The 22,414-nt window shown below is 27.8% G+C and overlaps 1 protein-coding gene across 7 annotated transcripts in view; it reads right to left on the reverse strand.

Moving 5' to 3' along the window:
- Window positions 1-8,815: 8,815 nt before the first annotated feature.
- Window positions 8,816-22,414, reverse strand: part of LOC126906158 (protein turtle-like) — a 54,932-nt gene continuing 41,333 nt past the window's right edge. For 2 of the 7 annotated variants that reach the window (XM_050686481.1, XM_050686479.1), the window contains 14 exons: window positions 21,386-21,528; window positions 18,638-18,765; window positions 18,233-18,461; window positions 17,589-18,152; window positions 17,329-17,519; window positions 17,031-17,249; window positions 16,696-16,967; window positions 16,356-16,528; window positions 15,388-15,465; window positions 14,965-15,045; window positions 14,617-14,802; window positions 14,297-14,524; window positions 13,517-13,598; window positions 8,816-11,286 (listed from right to left, as the gene is read on the reverse strand). In XM_050686481.1, the coding sequence (XP_050542438.1) occupies window positions 10,128-11,286; window positions 13,517-13,598; window positions 14,297-14,524; window positions 14,617-14,802; window positions 14,965-15,045; window positions 15,388-15,465; window positions 16,356-16,528; window positions 16,696-16,967; window positions 17,031-17,249; window positions 17,329-17,519; window positions 17,589-18,152; window positions 18,233-18,461; window positions 18,638-18,765; window positions 21,386-21,479 (3,684 nt within the window). In that variant the 5' untranslated portion in view covers window positions 21,480-21,528 and the 3' untranslated portion in view covers window positions 8,816-10,127. Of the gene's footprint in view, window positions 11,287-13,516; window positions 13,599-14,296; window positions 14,525-14,616; window positions 14,803-14,964; window positions 15,046-15,387; window positions 15,466-16,355; window positions 16,529-16,695; window positions 16,968-17,030; window positions 17,250-17,328; window positions 17,520-17,588; window positions 18,153-18,232; window positions 18,462-18,637; window positions 18,766-21,385; window positions 21,529-21,995; window positions 22,315-22,414 lie in introns of those variants that run through there. The other 5 variants (XM_050686480.1, XM_050686482.1, XM_050686483.1 and 2 more) reach the window with 5 other exon arrangements.

The raw sequence follows: 22,414 nt of genomic DNA on the forward strand, positions 1-22,414 counted from the left end.
CATCGAAGTATATTTTCTCTCATCATATCCACGATTGATGGTACACCTATACTTCCTCTTATATGCTCGTTCCTTATCATATCTTCTCTAGTCACTCCACTCGTCCATCTAAGCATTCTCATCTCTGCTACACTCATTCTCTGATCTACTCTCTTGTCAACTATTATAATAGTAGTAATTTAGTAGCATTGATCTCTGAATTAATACTCAAATATTAGTTTTTAGAAATCTGAAATTGAAATAACTAACATTTCTAATCAATATATTTTATTTTTCTATTAGTTCAAATCAAAAATTTAATAATTTCAAAAGAAAAATAAAAACAATTGCCTATTAATGAAAAAATGACAAATTTTGCCTTTTTTCAAAATATTGAACATACAGGTCCAGTATATAAAATTCAAATTATACAGAAATTTTAATGTAATAAACTACATTTCTCACCAGCATATTTAAATTTTTAATTTAACGATAAAAATTTAAGTATGATGGCACTAAATAATTATTATCTACTGTTGTATACGATAATAGATAATTAATGAATAATTATAATTATCCAAGAAGTACTAAAAACACTATGAACGACATCTACAAACTTGGCTTTTTGTAGAATAATCCAAAAGTATATGACAGGTGTGTTATCATATACAGAATAATATAAAGAATAATATAAAAGATCCTTTATCATGTATATAAATACAACGTTATCTAAAAGTACTTAGAGCTTGTTTTAAAAATACAAGTGATCTAAAAATAAACAACCGCGCTTAAAATATTCTGAATGATCTATAACTAAATACCAGTCTTTATCACTTACAGAAAGATCTTAAAGTACTTACCACGTGTTTTATTAATACATTGTGATATAAAAGTAAATAACCACTTTTTATCACTAACAAGAAGATTTAAAAGTAAAAAACCAGCGATTTATAATATACAGGGTAATCTAAAAGTAAAAAACCAGCGATTTATAATATACAGGGTGATCAAAAAGTAAAAAACCAGCGATTTATAATATACAGGGTGATCTAAAAGTAAAAACCAGCGATTTATAATAAACAGGGTGATCAAAAAGTAAAAAACCAGCGATTTATAATAAACAGGGTGATCAAAAAGTAAAAAACCAGCGATTTATAACATACAGGGTGATCAAAAAGTAAAAAACCAGCGATTTATAACATACAGGTGATCTAAAAGTACTGAACACGTGTTTAATATATACAGAGTGATCTTAAAGTACTTTACATGTGTTTTATAAATATAGGGTGATATAAAAGTAAATAACCACTTATTATCACTAACAAGAAGATTTAAAAGTAAAAAATCAGCGATTTATATTATACATAGTGATCAAACAGTAAAAAACAAGCGATTTATAATATACAAGGTGATCTAAAAGTAAAAAAACTAGCGATTTATAATATACAGGGTGATCAAAAAGTAAAAAACCAGCGATTTATAATATACAGGGTGATAAAAAAGTAAAAAACCAGCGATTTATAATATACAGGGTGATCTAAAAGTAAAAAAACCAGCGATTTATAATATACAGGGTGATCAAAAAGTAAAAAACCAGCGATTTATAACATACAGGTGATCTAAAAGTACTGAACACGTGTTTAATATATACAGAGTTATCTTAAAGTACTTTACATGTGTTTTATAAATATAGGGTGATATATATATATATATAACAAATAATATTGATTCACTATTAGTAATGAATTCAATTTGTCGTTTTATACTCATTTATACCAGGATAATTAATAAATTAATTAATTTATGAATAATTAATATAATGATAATATTTGTGAATTTAAGCTTGTTAAATTCATAAGTTTTATTTATAACACAAAATTTTATTTTTGGTTTTATTATAAAAATACTAATTGAAAATGTGACAAGAGGAAATAGTTGATCACCTAAATAATTAATAGCATCTACAAATATTGAATTACAACTTGAAAAATGGAAAAATTAATAATTTGTTGAATAGCGTAAGATTTAATTCCAAAACAAAAAATTAAATTGTAACTCTAAAATATAAATTAGACTCGTATATGAAATGTAATGTAAACATTTTTAATAATTTAAAAATAGTGATTAAAATTGCTCGATGCGAATCTGTAGATAGTGTATTTTTTTTTTTTTAGAAAGAGTTATTGAATTATTCAAAAAACAACATTAATTCTTATTTCCTTAATACAAGTTTTAAGATTTATAGATAATAATTTAATTTAGTATGAAATTGATATTCAATTATTTAGTGTTGCAATTTTTAAAAACAAATTATAAAAAAAATAAAGTTCGATTTTTCTGACTAGTTAATTATAATTTCAATTGTGAGATTGTAAATTATTATTTGGATAAATATTAAGATCTGCTATAACCCTCCCAAAAATAATTATAATTAACGTTTAAATTATATTTATATATATTTTTTTTTTTTTGAAAAGGAGAGAGATACATGATGGTATTTACTTTTATAAGTAAAAAAGTCCTAATTTAACTATGCAAAATTCATATTTTTAACATAAATATATAAGGGAAAATGGTCAGATTAAAAAAAAAGTATATCGTATAAAAGAGACATTTATAAAATATTTATAAAAATAATTGAATTTTCTCATACATATTACAAAATATTATAGTAATATAAAATTATAAATATAAAATATAGAATTTTGGCACGCAATAGCATGTTTTCAACTATGACAGTTAATTGCACATAAAAGATAAAATGTTCGGGTAATCTTTTTTAAACTTATAGTATGTAGTATTATAATCATTAATTTAATATATGTTTAAAGTTCGATATATTTTCGAAATATTTTCAAAAGTTGAATTAAATTTTGAATATAACTTACACATATATTATACAGTTTGTGGACCGTTCATAAATTTTGTTATGTCTACTAATTTATTTTTGATCGCGTAAGAAATTGCACGAATGAACCTTTCTCTACACAGTGTCAAAAACTGTGTTTTTTTTTTTTTGACATTAATCGCTAGATAAAGCGATAAGAGAGAAAAAATATAATTAAAATCGAATTGTGTAATTGTAATATTTCTTTTATTGGGCGAGTACTTAAATACTCGCGTATATTTTATCCCTGTACCTTAATCTAGACATGGACTACAGTATATGTTACATATCAATCACTTACAACTTCAATTATCATAGTTGTGGTTTATTAACCACGAGTGTCCTAATAATTTATAAATATAAGGTGAAACAGATCTAACTGACAACTCCTATAACTTATGATCCACATAATAATATATACTTTTTTTTTTTAAATCAATTTTTACAATATTTTTAAGATATGTTTTGTGTTATTTTTCGCAATTACAAAAAAAAAAAATTTTAATTATTTTTTTATTAAAATCTTTATTAAGGTTTGAAGATAACCATTTTATAGATAAGCTTTAAAGAAAAATTTTGTTACTAAAAACTCTTATTTTAATTTAGTAGTTACGTTTATACAGCATTTTGAAGTATGTTAAATTTTGATTTGTGTTTTACAATTCTCCTGTGGTATCAAATTTTAATTCATATTATGTATAGGACGGAATTAAACACTGATTTATTACGTTATTTACTGGTATCAGTATGCGATTTCTTTTCCATAGATAATAATTATGTTTAACGCGCTTTTTACAAAAATGATTATCTATAGTATTTATTACAAAAGTTCGAAACATTATCGTATGTCAACTACGAGTGTTCCATGGTTAGACTAGTTAAAAGTGATATTAATTATTAATTTGCTTGATTCTGTCATTGTAATCATATTATTATAGGATATTCCTTGTTAGGAGATTTAATAATAAATGCACTTATTCACTATTATTCACGTATAAATTTGTGATGTATGAACTTATTTAATTAAAAATTCAACATGTTTTAAACAATGTTTCTATAATTTTATTTAATAATCATAATTATGCTACTGCTTGTTATTTCATGTCAATTACAAATGCTTATTTAAGTGTTAATAATTTTCATGGAAAAGAAATCACGTACTGTTACTGGTAAATAACGTAATAAGTCAGTGTTTACTTCCGCCCTTTACATAATATGGATTAACTTTTGATACCATAAGAAAACTGTAAAAAAAATCAAAATTTAACATACTTCAAAATGCTGTATAAACGTAACTATTGAATTAAAATAAGAGTTTTTGGTATCAAAATTTTTCTTTAAAAATCTATAAAATTGCTATCTTCAATACTTAAAAAAAAAATTTTAAATATTTTTTATAATTGCGAAAAATAACATAAAACATATTTTAAATATAGTTCTATATTGTAAAAGTTGATTGTAAAAAAAAAGTATAAATTGTTATGTAGATCATAAGTTATATGAGTTGTCAGTTAGATCTGTTTCACCCTGTATTACGACATATTAACTTAAGTTAAACTATTACTTAACTTACAATTAAATTCCACCAATGGAATCTTATTTGATAGGTGTGACACCTCGCCTAGTTGATGACAACCCTTTCTACTATAATTAGACGTTATGCAAGTGTCAAACCACGTTGTTGTTGCAAAAAGACAAAAAGCCCATTTGCAAATTTGAAATTTTGAATAAGTAATTAAAAAGTATAAGTTTCAGTTCTATATTTGTTAGTTTAATATCAATTGAGAAACGTTATAAAATGTTTATGTTGATTATTTAAATACATTTGTAAAGTAGATAAAAAATAGATTTTACCTTTTAAATAAGATAACATAAATTATCTTCTTTTTAAATTTAAATTTAAATAAAATATTCGAGAATAGTTAATTTTTTACCAAAATTGTATTAATGCAAAATTTGAAGGAGAGAATCATTAAGAGTAAATGTTATTCATTGATTTTACAGATTTTTGTGACATAAATATTTTGTATTTCTTTACAATACTTGTAAACATTTTATTAGTGCTTTAGATCAATATTACTAAAATAAAACTTCATATTGAACTATTCCAAGTTTAATTAACGTGCCAAGTTGGCCTATTTGACGGTACATTATTTTTTCAAGTGTTATTCTATTTTGCAAAAAGATACTAACGTGTATATTATATTAAAATAAATTCAACCAACCAACTAAGGTCAGCAGTTATCTAAAATTATTTATTTTTAATAATTTTTAATCTTTTTAAGAAATTGAACGTGTTCTTCTTATTTTCTGTAGAATAAAATATTTAGAATTTTTACATTTGATATTAGTATTAAAATAGAGAGACCAGGAACATTAGTAACTTCTTATACATTTTACATTTTTAAGAAAGTGCTTTAGATGTTTAATATTTTTGATTATGTTATTTGATAAAGAAACACAATATTTATTAAATGATGTTACAATAACTGTTTAAATGGCAAATCAATATATTAAATTAAAATTAAAAATAATTGAAATGACTTTCATCGTAAAAAACGATAGCACAGGGGATCGCGGCACAGTGTGGTCGTGTCATAATTGAGACAAGTATAGATGATATCTGACAGTGATTAAAATCACTATTATAAGAAACGCTTTAATGCAAACATGTAGGTAGTGTTTAATTTTAAGAAATTGTTGAATTATTCCAAAAGCAAGGAGGGTGACATCTTTAACTAGACACTAATTGTGATCATTTGACGTATTGTTTAAAAAAATTGGTTAAAATTGTTAACAAACAGAATGTATTATGAACAGTATATTAACATGAATAATTATTTAAACAACATGAGTTGCATAGATATGATTACTAAGATTTCTATTTAAATGTTTTATTACATTAATAATACAAAAAATAGTGATTTTAACGAAATTTTGAGTTTTCCTCGTAAATTTATTGTTAATAGTAAATATATAAGCTTCTAATCACATATCAATCTAAAAAATATAATATTATATTACTCATAAAATTTTCTATTTAATAATATAAATTTTAACTTGCAATTTGAGTTTAAATTGCGTTTAAAAGTTCAAGATTTTTTAATTATAAACTTTCATCATAATTAAATTTACAGGATCAAAAAAATAAATTAAAAATGACATTTTGAATTGAAGTTTTGCAAGAATATTAAATTTCAATAATAACTTGATAAACAATTTTTTTAAAATTAATTTTTTATGTTTTTTTAATTAGTAATATTCCTTAAAAAATTCTGACTTGAAATCAGCGTAAAAATTTGGTTTAGTAAAATATATTGGTCTATAATCATTAAAAAATATTTTGTTTTTCTGTTATGATTTAACTATGTAATTCAGTATAAAAATAAATTTAATAAATTTATTAATTTGGAGATATTTAATTTAAAAAAGTTTTTTGAAGTGTCCATTTTTCACAGTAACGTAATTTTGACACATTTGTCTGAATTTCTGAAATGAAATGATTTTTACCAATATTTAGTCATTATAAGCTCAAAAAGATTAAAATTGTCTTCTTTTGACCTATTGATTATTAAAATTGGTCAAGTTAGAGCTGAGAAAAATGAATAACAGACGCAAAAAAAACTATATAGTAAAATATTTTAATATGAATAAGAAATTTATTTCATTAAGGGAGACTACACTGGTAGTGCCTTTAATATTCATTGAAGTAATACAATCTAAATAAGATAAAAATCAAACAAATATTGAATTATATTTATACCTCAAAAAGAATCAAGAAAAAAATACAAAGAAGTTTTTTAAACTACCTTGAACCCCAAATATGTAAAACTATATTATATTCGACGTAGCCAACGTGCATTACATAAAGTATCTAAAAATGACAATTTAAACTTGTTCAAAAATTCAAAGCAACTTCTTTTCTTAACTTTGAAGAGGCAAAATAATCAAAATAAGTTAAAATTTATATTTAATATAAGTTAGATCATGTAAATTTTATACAATTGGCGATTTCATTACTATGGCAACCCTAATAAGGTATTTTAAAATAAACAAAAAAATTGAATTTGAACACAAAATGTTTTTTAAACTATGGCAGCAAAGAAGTTGAGTTCGTTGAGATAAAAAAATTTTTTTTTTTAAACTTATAGTGAATAATGTAAAATATGTTTAAAGAACGCACTATTTCCACAACTTTTTCAAAAGTTAAATTGAAATTTTTAATTCTTGAGGGTAATGTCTTTAACTAAATACGATTTGTGATCTTTAAACTTATCGTTGAGAAAAATCGGCCCAGTGATATCTGAGAAAATGTAGTGACCGACACAAAAAAAAATAATAATAATAAATAATAAAATAAACGTATCATAGTAAAATTAATACCTACTCAGTTTCGCATCGAAGATAAAATTGTTACAATTATCAAATTGTAACAACAATCGCAATTTAATTTGTATTTTTACAATTTACTTATTAAATTTACAATTTATTTAATTGAACAGGACTTACGTTCAATTTTATTTATTTTTACATTGAATTAATTTAATTAGCCTATACTAATTTAAAAAAGGCACAGTTAAAAAACAACTTTGGCCAAACGAATGTAATCATTTGATTTTGGGTAAAACTACAATTGAAAAAAAATAAAGCTCATATGTTTTTTTAAGCTTTGTTGCGAAACTGAGAAGTTTATACTTGTAGTTTTATTAAAGTAATTTAGAGTGCTTAAATCGGATTCGAAACAGGATAATTATTTATATAAGAAAAGCAACCAAGCAATTTTTATGAAAAATGTTTTTAATTAATATACATCATGTAACTACTATTTAACATTTTAGATATAATTTAAAATCTGATGAATATCCAGTCACAATAGTTATAAACGTCAAGAAGATCCGTTTTTTCTTATATTTTATTTAGAATAATCAAACTATTTTTCGAATTTTCATCTTAGTATTTTAAATAATACTTAATTTAATATTTTCTATATTTACAAATATAATTATCATTAAGTTATAATCTACAAATATAACATTTTTTAGAATACAATAATTTATTTTTCATGTAAATTAGGTTATACATATATTTATAATAATTTTTTTGCAAGTAGTTTTAATTTGTTATTTTTTCGAGAGAAAAATAAATAATTATAATAAAATAATAAATTATGAGGCAATAATAACAAAATGGTTTCAACGCAAAAATGAGATCTTAGATCTAAGAACTAAATATATTTTTGTTCAAAATGGCAGGGTAAAAAATAATAACAGTTATGTTTTGAAATAAATTAATAATAAATAAAGTTGTAAAAAAATTAAGTGTTTACATTTATAAATGTTTGTATTATAGAGAGAATGTTTCAAATCCTATAATAAAAATAACAATGTTAAAAGATATATTTATATAAATTTACGTTTTGAATAAAAATAAAAAACTACGAATTTTAAAAACGACCCGAAAGATTTTTTAATGAGACATCTAAAATGTTTGATCTTAATTATATATATTTTATATTATAATTTTTTTTAACAAACAATAAAATGATAAAATTGTAAAAAAAATTTATATACCAATAGTTATATATGTCATACTTGTTAATTTGATCTACGTTTAGTATCAATAATTGTGAGATCCCAAGTACAGCCTATATTAACAAATTTGATATACTTTACAGTACTTCATTTATTTTTAAAAAATGCACAATTTTTCATTGCAATATTTAATAAAACTACGGTAAGTTCAACAACATAATAATAATTTACAATGCATAATTAATTAATTTCCCCTTCGGGTCATAACAACATTTTATACAAGCTAACTAAATATGTTGTATAAAGCGTTTGTTTTCACAAATAATGACTTAAAATAATATTTTATTTTATATTTATGGCGGTGTTATTCAACTAAATGTGTCCATTCTATAAAATCATCTTAAATTGCCTATTATCATTGCTTAAATACTTCAAATTTTTAAGTCTAAGTTTATAAGTACTATAAAATAACTATTTTAATTGGATTGTTTTGTTGGAATTTTTAGGTACACATTAGCCAAATAACACTGACACTGTTAACAATTAAAATGAAATGAAAAACTTAAATAGAAAATTTATGTTACAATTAAACAGTTTTTACTTATTAATAATACCTAAAAACGGGGTAATTGACATGATTTGCTTTAATATAACAAAACAATAATATTCATAATATCTTAACTTAGGTATCTATCTAAATATTATTTCTCAGACTAGATTGTATTTATTTTATTTTTTTTATCATACCTAATTATTATTTATTGCTGAGGTGTGGTTTATCTAAAACTAAAAAGTCGTAGATCAATTACTAAAATATATCATTATTATAATGAAATAAAAAGAAACATTTTGATTTTTTATGAAATAACATTGAAACATGGAACCAATGATGGCTCTGGGATATTTAAAAGTATTATAATATAATAGGAACTCAAATTATGTAATACAATAATAATAATAATAATAAAACACAATGCGGAGAACAACTGGTGGAGGTGCTCAAAACTAAATCTAAGAACACAACATAATACTAAATAATTATAATAATTAATAGTGACAAAATCGAGATATTGAATAAAACTCTTAGAGTGCACACTTTATCACAAGGTTTAGTAATGAACAATATAAAAGTTTGTTTTAAATGTACTTAATGTTTGTAACTTAAGAACAGTTTTGGTGGAGGCATAGATGTTAAAAATAAAGTAAAATAATACTAAACGAATAACACCCTCAGACTGGACAGTCTCAAACAATTTGAGCAAGTGGATTTTTATTTAATTTATTTTTTGGTCGAACTGAAATAGTTGGAACGCGAAACATTTTCGCTAAATTCCCAGCTCTTATAGTTTCAGGGTAATCAACACTTTTAAGAGAAATAATTTAATCCGATATTTATGCATCTCCATCTCTACATCTACAAATTTATGCAATCATTTTTTTCTTATGTTTTTGGAAATACTACATGAAACAGTATTGTTCATAGAAGATACACTTAATATGTACTTCTACCATATATTTATTATTTATATACACAAATAAATTTTTTATGCTTTCCTCTTAAGTCAATTTACAACCATAACGACACTCGGCCGTTGTGTTATTCAACATTTACAAATACGGTAACGTTACAATATTACTTAAAAAACAATTTTTAATTATATTTATGAACGAACAAAACTTATTGTTTCTTTTTGAGCTTTTGACGTCGTTCCTACATATGTAGAGATCAATCAGCAAGCACTTTCTACGTAACCCATACGAGCCATTTCGGCTTGTCTACGCTTATACGCGTAAAACTCTTCTTTCATGGCCTGAAGTCGAGCCTCTACATTCTCATATTTAGCCTTCTTCAGTTGGGTTGGTGTTCGGGAACGGAATGGCGATGGAGTGGTCGGTGTTCGATTGGACGTAATTATTAGTTCGGTCGGCGTAGGCGATACAGGGAAGATTGGGTCAAACTCGTACTGGTCGTCCACGCTCAAAGGTTTACTAGCACTGCTATGCGACGATGGAGAAGGAAGAATTGGTGACGTGAAGTCTAGCCAATGTTCATTAGTGTAGAACAGTGACGGCGGAGGTGGTGGTGGTGGTTTGTAAGGGGGTACTGCAGATCGAATACCCCAATAGCTTTCTGGACCCTCTGCTGTAGTTTGATGACTAGACGTGTTTTTTGAACCAAAACCACTAGAACTGGACCGACTTTCAGGTGACCGTTCGGTGATGGCGTCCGACGTGAGTTCGGGCGCACTTCTAGCGTAACGCATGTGTCTTGACCGAAACCTAGAGTTTGGATGATATCTGGGACTAGGTTGCTGTCGCATCAGTAAGGTTCGTTGATTTTCTTCATGTATCACTCTAAGAGACGGAAGTTGTTGGCTATATTGTTCGTGAACGCTACGTAACGTCTGTTCCGCCGAACCTTGCACTGAACTGATGTCCTGACCGCTGAAGTATTCGGCAGGGTGTCGACGAGATGTAGGAGAACTTGACCTATACGGTGTCTGATGATCACTAACCATAGTTATGGCAGCAATCGGTCTTCGTCGGCTATCGAATGAGTCTTCAGATCGCGAACCATCGTGACGAGCACCGATCAAAGGACGTTGACTACTCCACGTCCGATTGGAAAAACTGGGATGTGACAGAAAACCTCCGTCGTCGCTTGTACTGCTTGCGCTCGAAGAACGCCGAGAATCTGAATCTCCATTAGTGAGTACGAACCTTCCATCTGCTGATCGAGATATGCGACCCAACCGTCGGTGTTCTGGTCCGTCCACACAATCACCATCCAAAAATGAGCTTGACCGTGACCTGGATCTAGATCGATTAACCATGTTTAGAACGACGTTGCATCCAGAGCTCAGACTTGGTATTCGAGCTGATCTATATCTATAAAAAAAAAATTTTTTTAGAAAAAATATGACTTACAACGACTACTAAAAGCAAGTATTTACAAAATGCAAATCAAGAACAAAACAAAAACAATACCGATTCATGCGTGCTAAATTCTTTAAACATTTAAAGAAATTTACAATAAAAGATATACAGCTATAAAAAAAAAGTATCTAAACTAGTGATGAGCGAATATTTTGGTGGAATAATCTAACTGATAATAATTGCTACTAAAGTTAAATGTCAATTACACGGAAACTTTAAACAGGTACGTGTATATATTCATTTTATTTATTTACGGGGAGAGAGTAGTTTGAAAATACTAAAATAAACTAACTAAACAAAAGTGCATAACGTAATAAAACGATTGTGATACGTTAAGTGTTAAAAAAATTATATGTGCAAGCAAACAGACACACGCATTCTGTGATATACCAATATTATTTTGAATTTTGTGCGGCTCAACAGCTTGCTAGCTCTTCACCTGTTATCCTGATCGAAAGCACAAAAAAAAAACATATTTTATAATTAGAGTACACAAATATGTAACGCACAAGTGTGTCGATACATGTATAATTATTGTTTTTGTATCATAAACGAGTAGTATTACATTTGTTACGAATGAAAGTTTTGATTTCCATTGCATTTAAAAATATGAATTTAGTGATTGCAGAAGTGAATTTATATTTATTTAAAATGCATGCAAATTATAACTGTTGCTATTTCATACAGTGAAGTAAAATATTGTGATTGGCTAGTGCGGTAACTATTTCTTTATCTCACACTTCCAAAACAGAAACACACAGTCATCATTATCACCAAGGCCAGGAACTTTAAGTGCTTAAAAATGAAATACTTTTTTTTTTAAAAAACAATTTAATAATTTTATTAATTTATAAATTTAAAACTGATTGTAAAATATTAATTAAAAATCATATGTATTCTATAGGAATTAAAAAAAGTAACAACACAATAAAACAAAATGGTACAGAAATATTAGCTAAGATAATATTTAAAATTCTAAAAAATGAAATTACAGGAAAAAAATTGTTGATATGTGGTCTTAATAAAACCCAATATTCTTTGATGGAGTTATTCAAACATAAATCGTTGCATGAAAATGAAATGTTTTAACGCATAATAGATAATTTTTTAATAGACTATTTTTAAAAAGTTATCATGTAATTATATGGAACTTTTAAATTTTTATAGAAATTAACTCACTATATAATGAATATAATTATATAATATATAATTAAATATAATTAAAAAATTAAAACACGTATTATAATTTTTTTAATGTATAAATAAAAAAATATTGCGTTAGAACATCCTTAATCTGAGCTGATGAAATATAAAATGATGATAAATGAAGTAGAAATTTTTAGATGTTGATAATGATGTTACTGTGAAGTACAAGATAGACTTACAAATAAAATAATCATGTTGTTATATTGTTACAAAATAAGATAAACAAAGTTAATCAAGTACTAATATTTTATATGGACATTATTTTTTTAAACTATTATCCTTAAAACGGGTTTTCCATGTTAAACATTCAAAATTATGTTCTAAAATCCTAAAATATGCAATTTGTGGAGTAAAACTTTGTCTGTGAAATAAAGAGTATGTGAAACAAATTCATGTCAAATAAGACTATTAATATGCGCTTTTCTAAAAAATATGCATTTTCCTAAAGTTCCGAGCCCTGATTATCATACATTTTATATTTTACGGTATAAATAAAATTATATCCATTGAAGCATTTTTATTAGTCTCTCTTTTTTGTTCTCTAATTTTTTTTTAAAATTTGTGCCCAAACTGTTTAACTTTACATTATCTTGAAAACCATTCTGTAAGAAACCTACAATATTTTGATTATACAGCTTAAAAAAATATTCTCCTATATTCCACATGTTATTTTAATAGTTATTGAATGTGAATGAAAACAAATAAATATCGAAGCGGTTGCGAACGAAGCATTATTGTATTGTTTTTTTTGTTAAAAAATCACAAAACGCTTCGCTTACAGGATTTTATCATGGTCGGCTACGAATATTCGAGTCTGTAATCGCGGTAAGTACGAGTATCTGCGAGCCTATAAATAGATACAAAACATTCAATATCTATATTATATAGACCAAATACCTTCTAAGTATTACACATGTTATAGAACAATGATGAAATATTTTTCAACCTCCCTTAATATAGAAATTCTGAATCTTACTTTTTTAAAGGCACTTGACTAGTTCCAGGTATCTGACCTCCGTTTCTGGCGTCTGTTATTCTACACGCTACCATGTTGTACGCTGTAAACACAATACATACAATACTGTCAGAAATGATTAAACATAGAAAAAATAAATTAATGAATATGTAGAAATAGCTATTTATATTAATAATTAAAATATTAATATATTTTTCATTTAGTCTTTACTATTATAAATAAAAATTATATTAAGGCATTCTAATTTCATTTAAAAAAAAATTCAGCTTTATAATAAAAAATATAACTATTATCCTATAAGAATAATGTCAAACAAACATAGTATTACAAGAGTAGACTTAGAATAATATTTTCTAAGATTCTTTGTAAAATATTTTATTATAACACAATCGTATTAATGTATTTTTAGTAGCGATTACCTTCACCATGACAAAGTAAGGAATGTATGCAAAAATAATTTGTTTTTTAATTATATATTTAAAATATAAATCTAAAAAATTTGAAAATTAAGGTTATAATGGTAAAAAAAAAAGAAGAACCTTGTAACGTATTGTGAAAAAAGTTTAAATGGCTAGAAATAACTTAGCGATTGAAATCATTGAGTTAAATTGCTAGATACTTAAAAATATATTTGTTAAAATATAATTCAGTTCATTTATTATAAGTTGTTTTATTGTTTCATTTCGTTACTGCAATTTTTTGGAAGTAATAGTCAAAGGAAAAATACTTTTCATTTCACAATTTCAATGTTTAGTTAATTTTTTTCTTGAAAAAATTTACCTTTTTCGTGTTTTCTTCGTTTTCTCTTATTGCAAATTTTTACGGCACATACAGATAATATAATTGCCACGATGAAAAACAAAAGGCCTCCAACCACACCAGCAGTGATGGCCTTGTGTTTAACCCTAGCTGGTACGGGGAATTTAATTTCTTCACTACTCTGGAAACTTTTTAGTGAGTAAGCGACCACTCTGAAGTAATACGTCCGACCTCCAACTAGACTTTTTACTGTATAAAAATAAATCAAATATTAAATTGCGTTTACTATTAGGTGTAATTTTATTTCAACTAAAAATGGACCAAATTAAAAGTCAACTAACCGAGATAAGACGTGTCATCAGCTCTGATCTGCGCTTTGTTCAGATTCCTCCAAATGCCATCGGTTTTATAATGAATTACATAGTACTGAACAAGATGAGCTCTTTCCAGTGGAGCTTGCCACGAGATGACGAATCCGTTGCGAACTTCAGTGATGGACAAATTTCTGGGTGCCCCCGGTCTGGGACCTAATTATTAGATCGAAGGGTATTAAATTGTGGTAATTTAAACTATTTCAAGCATTTTGTTCACAATAACTTTAACAATGTGAGTATGGTACAAAGCAGACAGAATACAATGTGAAAAAATATTAAAAAATAATAAATAAAAAACCAAGCTTGCAAGTATACCTTTTGGCCTAAATACTGGGGGATACATTGTGGCCCCGCTGGATTCAGTGGGTAAAATGAGGTCACTATAGTCGACGACGTCTGCAAAAGGGTAAATGAAACAAAAATAAACACATGCAAAACAAAAAATAAATAATTAATATTATTGAATAGCATCTTAAAATTAAAAATATTGTCTGGTGGTGAAATATAAATATTAAAATTAATAATGATTCGTTTTTCATTACTAGAAACTAAATAGTATGATTTAACATTACAACGCGTGATACCGACGCGACCATGCTAAGAGTGAATAAGGAAATATTTGTGCTATTTTCAAAGTAATTAAGTATACAATGGTTGCATGCATTATCAAATTAGCGTCTAAAAAGTAATTTATCCACTAAATATTATTATTTACATTATATTATTAATTCTGCTTACCGTCACTCGGGGGAGGAGGAAACTCGGTGACCGGTGGCGCGGGACTTGGTTTTTTGGCCACAGTTAACGGTACGGCTGCTACCACCCAACAGAGAATAATATAGAGTAAGCTCAACAAACCAAACTTATATGGTATATAATAAGAGCATTTCAATAGAACAAAATTATGACGGACGCTTACAATAGTAGATAAAAAAATCTTTAGTAACTTCAAAACTAAGTATACTTTTTAAATAATATATTAATAATTTTTATTAATATACTATACAAGGTCCAATGTTAAACTATAGTTCAGACATATTTTGTAAATGATGGACATTCAATTTGACCTTGAAACTTGCAGATAATTGTTAATTTAAGTATATTGTAATTTAATGTTGTAAGCGTCCAAATATAAAATAACAATACATTACAAGAATTAAAAGAAATATATTAATACAATATGTACACAAATAGAAAAGTTATTATTATCATTATAATATATACAAATAGAAAAAAGTGTTTTTATTTGTAAAAAATAACTTCTGCAGAAGCTCAAGGTCACATTGATCGTAGCGATACGCTCGGCCGAACCAGCAGAAGAGATCAGTAAAGAGCTGACCTTGAACTGCCGCAAGTTTAAATTTTTACAAATATCAAAGACGTTAATATTTTACTATATTTATAATAAAATATTAAGTGTATTATTGTGTACGATTTCCATAGTCCATGAATAAATGAATAAAGCGTCTGAAGCGACTAAATGTACGGTGCGACCTTTTTACACCGACTGACACACAGTGTGTATTTATCCATAACCCATACGGTCAGTCGTTTTGAAAAAATAAATTTACAAAAAAATAATACATTACAATTAGTAGAATACAGGTATCTAGCTTTTAGTGACTAGATGTATATTATTACGGTTATTTTGGGTAAGACAATATTGTATCTAAGACCTTAGGGATATTTTTTTTTAAATCACTTACCCAGAGTCCGGATGGATATCACTTTACTGAGCATACCGTCACCTAAAGCATTTTTCCCAACCACCTGAAATTCATACGTTGTGTCTGGCGTTAATCGGTTAATGGTTACTTGGGTGCTTCCCGAAGGAGTCACTGGTATGGTAGACCACTCAGTCATACCAGCTTCTCGGTACCTGCGTAGAATCAATAGAAGCTTTATGTTAAGTATCTTCAGTATTAAACAGCTATTCACGTGAATGAAAATTAAGTTCTAACTTCTGACATAAATATATCTTAATTCATTTTTTTATTTTTTACATATAATTACCGATAACTTATAACGTTAAATTTTGTTACTTACCATATTGTATAATCTTGCTTATAGTCGGGTCCTCCACTATAACCAGGTAACCACTGTAACGTGACTGACGTTTCAGAAGCATTAGCTGAAACGTTGTATGGAGCATGTGGCTGCGTACCTTCTACTACTAGATGAGTAGTAGTCACGATAGTAGCTACTTCGTTGCTGGCAACACAATGGTAGTAACCAAAATCTGTTTTCCTAAGGCTTTCGATGGTGATGTTTCCACCATGTATGCTGTGTCGACCTTTAGGCAAAGGAGCACCATCTCTCTATAAAAAACAATTGTTAAATAAGTATTAAATCATCTTAGGTTGTATTTTTAACATCATTACCCTTTGCCATTGGATCTTCGGTTTTTGAGTTCCTTCAGCTTCTTGAGCATCACAATGCATTTCGACGGGTTCACCGATTTTTCTTTGATACATGTTTTCCGGTTCTACCGTAAAAGTTGGCGGTTTTCTAACCAACACTTCCATTTGACCAGAAGAACCCTGAGTACCCTGTGCATTATAAGGTGTACACGTGTATCTGCCCTCGTGGTTTTGATTAACCTACGACAAAAAATGTAAAGTTTATTGGACATAAATCATAATAAGATATGAAAAATTATTTTATTTGCCTCTTACTCACCCTGGTAAATAGCAGTGAACCATTATTCATAATAACAATATCTTTTTGTTGGTACGGTTCTAGCAATCGTTTATCTTTTGTCCAAGTGACGTACTGTAGAGGCGGATTCGCCTTAATATAACATTGGACAACGCCGGCCAAACGGAACGGTAAATACTGAACGGTCGGGGTAAATGTCACTTTTGCCGGATCTAAAAATATAGTGAATAAAAAATTTTAATATTTATTTTGTTACAATGAATTATATTTAAAATACTAACATTCGATATTTAAATAAGCTGAAGCGGACTGCGGGTCTCCTATTCCGTTGCTAACCTCACATAGATATTGACCCGAATCGTCAGCACTTACTGGGTTGATAACCATTGACCCGTCCTTTTTGATGGTCACTCTAGTTTCCAAAGCAGAAATAGATTTCACCATAGCTCCGTCTCGGGACCAACGAACGGTGACATTACCGGGCATTGCTTTAGCACCACACGTGAACTCCACTTTTTCGCCTTCCAACTTGGTTTGATTTGACGGAGGTACCATAATAACAGCTCCACCAGCAATTAAAACTCGAGCTGTGTGGCTTATTTGACCCTCACCATTTCTTGCGATACACGTGTAGTCTCCAATATCTTCATTCCTTATATTGGATATTCTCAGTTCAGTGCCATCGTTAAATATGCCAACTGTTGCTGTTGGTTGTATGTCCGTAGCATCTTTGAACCAAACGATTTCGGGCGTAGGAGTTCCAACGGCTTGACAGTTCAGTATGATGGAATCGCCTAAATTTATATACTGGACTTCACTAGGTATGGTAACAAACCTAGGAGGTGCTGAAAAATAAAACAAATTTTTATTAATCATTTACAATTTTTATCTATTAAAATAATAGCAGTAATAATCATTAACTTACCATGAACGTCAAGATGGAACCAAGTACCATTTTTATTTGTAGGTGAACGATTGAGGAATACTACTTTACATGCATACCAACCTTGATCGGATTCTTGTATATTAGTCAAGTTGAGTGAAGCAAGGCCGTATGGTGAGTCTGGTGATACTCTAGCCACTCGGCCCTCGTATCCCGCTCCACTGTGAGTGGGGTAATTGTCATACCATATAAATATTGGTATGTCAAGTCCCTAAAAATAAAACACCATTTTATATATGAAAAAAAAAACAATAATTATTCAAAAAAGTTAAATTAAAAAGAGACAAATATCTTTGGATCAAATTTGAAGTAATTTAAGTTGATTTTAGTATTTGATTAATACAATAATTTCTGTTTAAGATTGTTTTTGACTAACGGTCTACTTACTTTTTTCTCCCATTGCAATACATAAGGCACGGGGTGTTCGGCTGGAAATTCCACCTGGCAGTTAAACACGACTGATTCGCCCACAATAGCCGTGATGTGCACAGCATCATTGAATGTTGACCCGGTAGCTAAAAAACAGAAAAAACTTTTAGTAATAACAATATAATTGTCTGAATTCTGGATATAATTAATAGTATTGTTCTCGAGGTTTATCAATGTATTTCAAACATATTCTTAAAGGTCGGAAGTGGCCGCGATTCTTAAATGCAGTTACTATTCTATAGTATTTGTTTGACCGACAAAAGAAAAAGAAAATTTCTAGTACTAGGTAGGTCACTCCTCGAACAGTAAGAAAAAACTTAAAAGAATATTTCCAAAGGGTTCTAAATGAAAGTCTACTTTAATATAAAGAAAAAATATAAAAGCTATTAAATAACAATAAAAAATAATTTATGAAGCGAATGCAAAATACTTAAATGATATTTATATGTATAGCTTTTTTTTAATGTTCATTTTTTCTAAGATAGTTTATGATATTTTTTAATGAATTCATAAAAAATATTCTGTATAAAATTATGATTACATATAACATAAAGCAATAAAAAAATGATACAATAGATAATGACTTACTAGTTGTAAAGAATAATATTCTTTAAAATCCAGCATAAAATATTATATTATATGTAAAATTTATTATAAACTATCGATGGATTCAAAATTAGAAACCGTCAGCAAATAATGCAAAAAATGGTTAAATAACTTTTTAACTGTTAAATATTTTAGCCCTGAAAAGACAAAAAATAAAATAAAGGAAATTCTGAAACTAAAAATGTGTAAGTTTTGATTAAATAAACTATTTTTTAAACATGAATACTCAATTGAAGTGAGTGATAATTAAAAAAAAACAGAGTTAATGGTTCTTTTTAAAAACTGAGTAAGATAACTAAAACAAAAAAAAGTTTCATATAGAAAACAATTTATAATAATTTAATTATTTTAAGTGAGTACAATATGTATAGAATACAAAACTTTAATATATTCATTAATTGGTGGCCAGCGCTACTATATTCATACAATTAAACGTGATTTTCATCGGGAACTAATATAAATAATAATAGGGGTCCAGAGTAATCTCTATTTTTTTTTAAATTAATTTTTGTACAATGTTTGATAAATAAAATCTATGTCCACAGTTTGGTGCTATAACAAGGTAAATCCATCCTCTAGATAGGCTAATATCATACAAAAGGAGATATCTGGTTTTTATACCCGAATCGTCAGCACTTACTGGGTTGATAACCATTGACCCGTCCTTTTTGATGGTCACTCTAGTTTCCAAAGCAGAAATAGATTNAACAACTTTTTTAAATATTAATCAATCTGACTGCTTAACTAATTAATTGTTTTTTTTTTGTTTCATTTGTATAGCATGTAATAGTTTTGTTTTATTTAAAAAAATGTCTAACTAATATTAATAAATACCATTATTATTTAAGTATACTTTGTAAAATCAGTCTGACTACAAAATTAATTTGTAATTTAGATTTTTTTCAATATTTTGTCGTAGTAAGTAAGAGTTTTTTGTTTTATTTAAAAGCAAAAAATAAATTAATAATTAAGTGTTACCTAATAATTCATATTTTGTTTTTCTTGATTTTTTTTTAATAAAGTAGGAGTAATATTTATTGTATCAATTTATACTATGTTTTAAAAACATAACTATAATTCATAGTTATAAGCTTAGTAAATTTATAAAAATAAAATATAGAAAAACAATATTTGATCGTTTCTGTGCAATAATAAGGAATCTCCAGTTTGCTTCTTTGTTTTTGTTAAAAAATATACTTCAGATTATGTAAAAACTAAATATATAAATATGTATAGTCATCTTTTCATATGGATAATTTAAATCTACGTTTACAAAATTGTGATACTATTAGAAATTTAATTATTTAGTTTTTTATGCCTCTTGAACAATTTCAAAAAACGGACATACGAACATGATTTTACTGAAGTAATACTATACAACATTTAATCGAGTGATGAGATTGTTGTTCAATATATAGAAATTTATTAGTGAATCTTTTGAAATATAAGGTTGGCCAGTAGAACGGTTGAAAGTGTTCAACGGTCTTCTATGATATTATAAAGTGGAAATGAATATAACGGATATTGATGAGAGTGTGGTAATAACAATTATTTTATTTTCGGTGTATAACTGGTTGGAGACCAAGAAATAATCAAATGTCACGTCTCAAAAATTATCTGATGATTGTGACACGTTTTTAATTTGCCCATCGATAATGGTTTTGGAAAGCATTTTATGCGGCATATAATATCATCTGGACTGGATGAGGGTCCGTTTCTTTTTGACAGATTTCTGAGAGATATAGTTTCTCGGTCATTAAACATAAAAATACTCTTGATAGGAAAATGGAAAAATGTTCAGCCTACGAATTTGCTCCAGAAAAATAATATTTCCTGTAAAATAGATAATTCTCTTCCAGTTTCACACGATTGACAGTATATGGACTTTTTTGGAGGGAGTCAAAATAGACGGTGGCAGATATTTTCACTTATGATTATTTAAAGTTATTAATTGAACTATTATAATATGTGCATAGCAGTTAACCGTAACTTCACGTATCTAATAATAATGATCACGTATTATATAGAAGTCCCCTAGTTATAGGGCTACGGTGTAAAAAATACTTCTTTACGTTTCCATTTCGTATATCTTTGACTCACTTGAGACTAGGACCCTGTTAAACAGCGTGAGAACAAGAGCTGCGATGACTACCGTGACTTTGCTCAATGATCTCTGGTCCAGCCGTAGGCCCATGCCTCTCTTCCCATACTCCTTGTTAGACCTCTGACGATGCCATAGTCATCTGAAAACAAAAATGATCACGTTTAATAAATTGTACTTGAAAAGTTTTCACCTTTATGCTTTATTTAAACGTTAGTTAGAAACATATATGATATTGTTGTTTTTATTGTTAATCATAGCACGTATTGAATAGTCCTTCAACTTTATATGTGTTCACCTCTACGCAGAAAATATAAAGAAAACGTCGAGCACTTCAACAATGATGACCGAGTTTGTGTTAGACACAAACTTTTTTTCTTTTGAATACAATAGAACTTCGTCACAATAGACACCCCCTTTGTGTTAAATTGACGGAACCTCGCCAATAAAACACAATCGCTCCTCAGTTTTTTACTTGCTATAACTTTCTTTCCTAACATTTTAGTAAGAAGTCAAGTCCAACACGTGATTATTAACGTAAAAATTCTTCAATGAAGAATAACTATCCCTTAAACCGATAAAAAAATGTATATACACATGACTACTCACGTGTAGACGACAAGATTTTCTTCGATCGAAACATATGGGCAAAGGCGACGGTAGCGGCGTGCGAACCGCGCCGCTCAGATACGCTGTCATGTCTACTGGGGTTATAGGCAGGAAACGAGAAGAGTGGACGTTCCACAATATATCACTATCCAAAAATTATGCTCCACAATGAAAAACACAAGTAACGTGTCAGTCTAAAACGTTTTTCGTATGTGTCAATATCGATATTCACCAATAACATCTATCAGGCAACAGTGACACGAGTTTAGCACGACGGGCGTATTCGCATAGGAAGTGCGCAACGCTGACTGGCGAGGATGCCGTCGCCGGCTGCCGCTGGACCAGAGTAAGGGCGTGTATCGACGCGTGCGCTCTGACCACCCCATTTTATAACCCGCTGCACGGGGCCCGTCGACACC

The sequence above is a fragment of the Daktulosphaira vitifoliae genome, unplaced genomic scaffold (genome assembly GCF_025091365.1).
Source record: "Daktulosphaira vitifoliae isolate Bord-2020 unplaced genomic scaffold, ASM2509136v1 Scaffold_4, whole genome shotgun sequence".
Lineage (NCBI taxonomy): Eukaryota > Metazoa > Arthropoda > Insecta > Hemiptera > Phylloxeridae > Daktulosphaira > Daktulosphaira vitifoliae.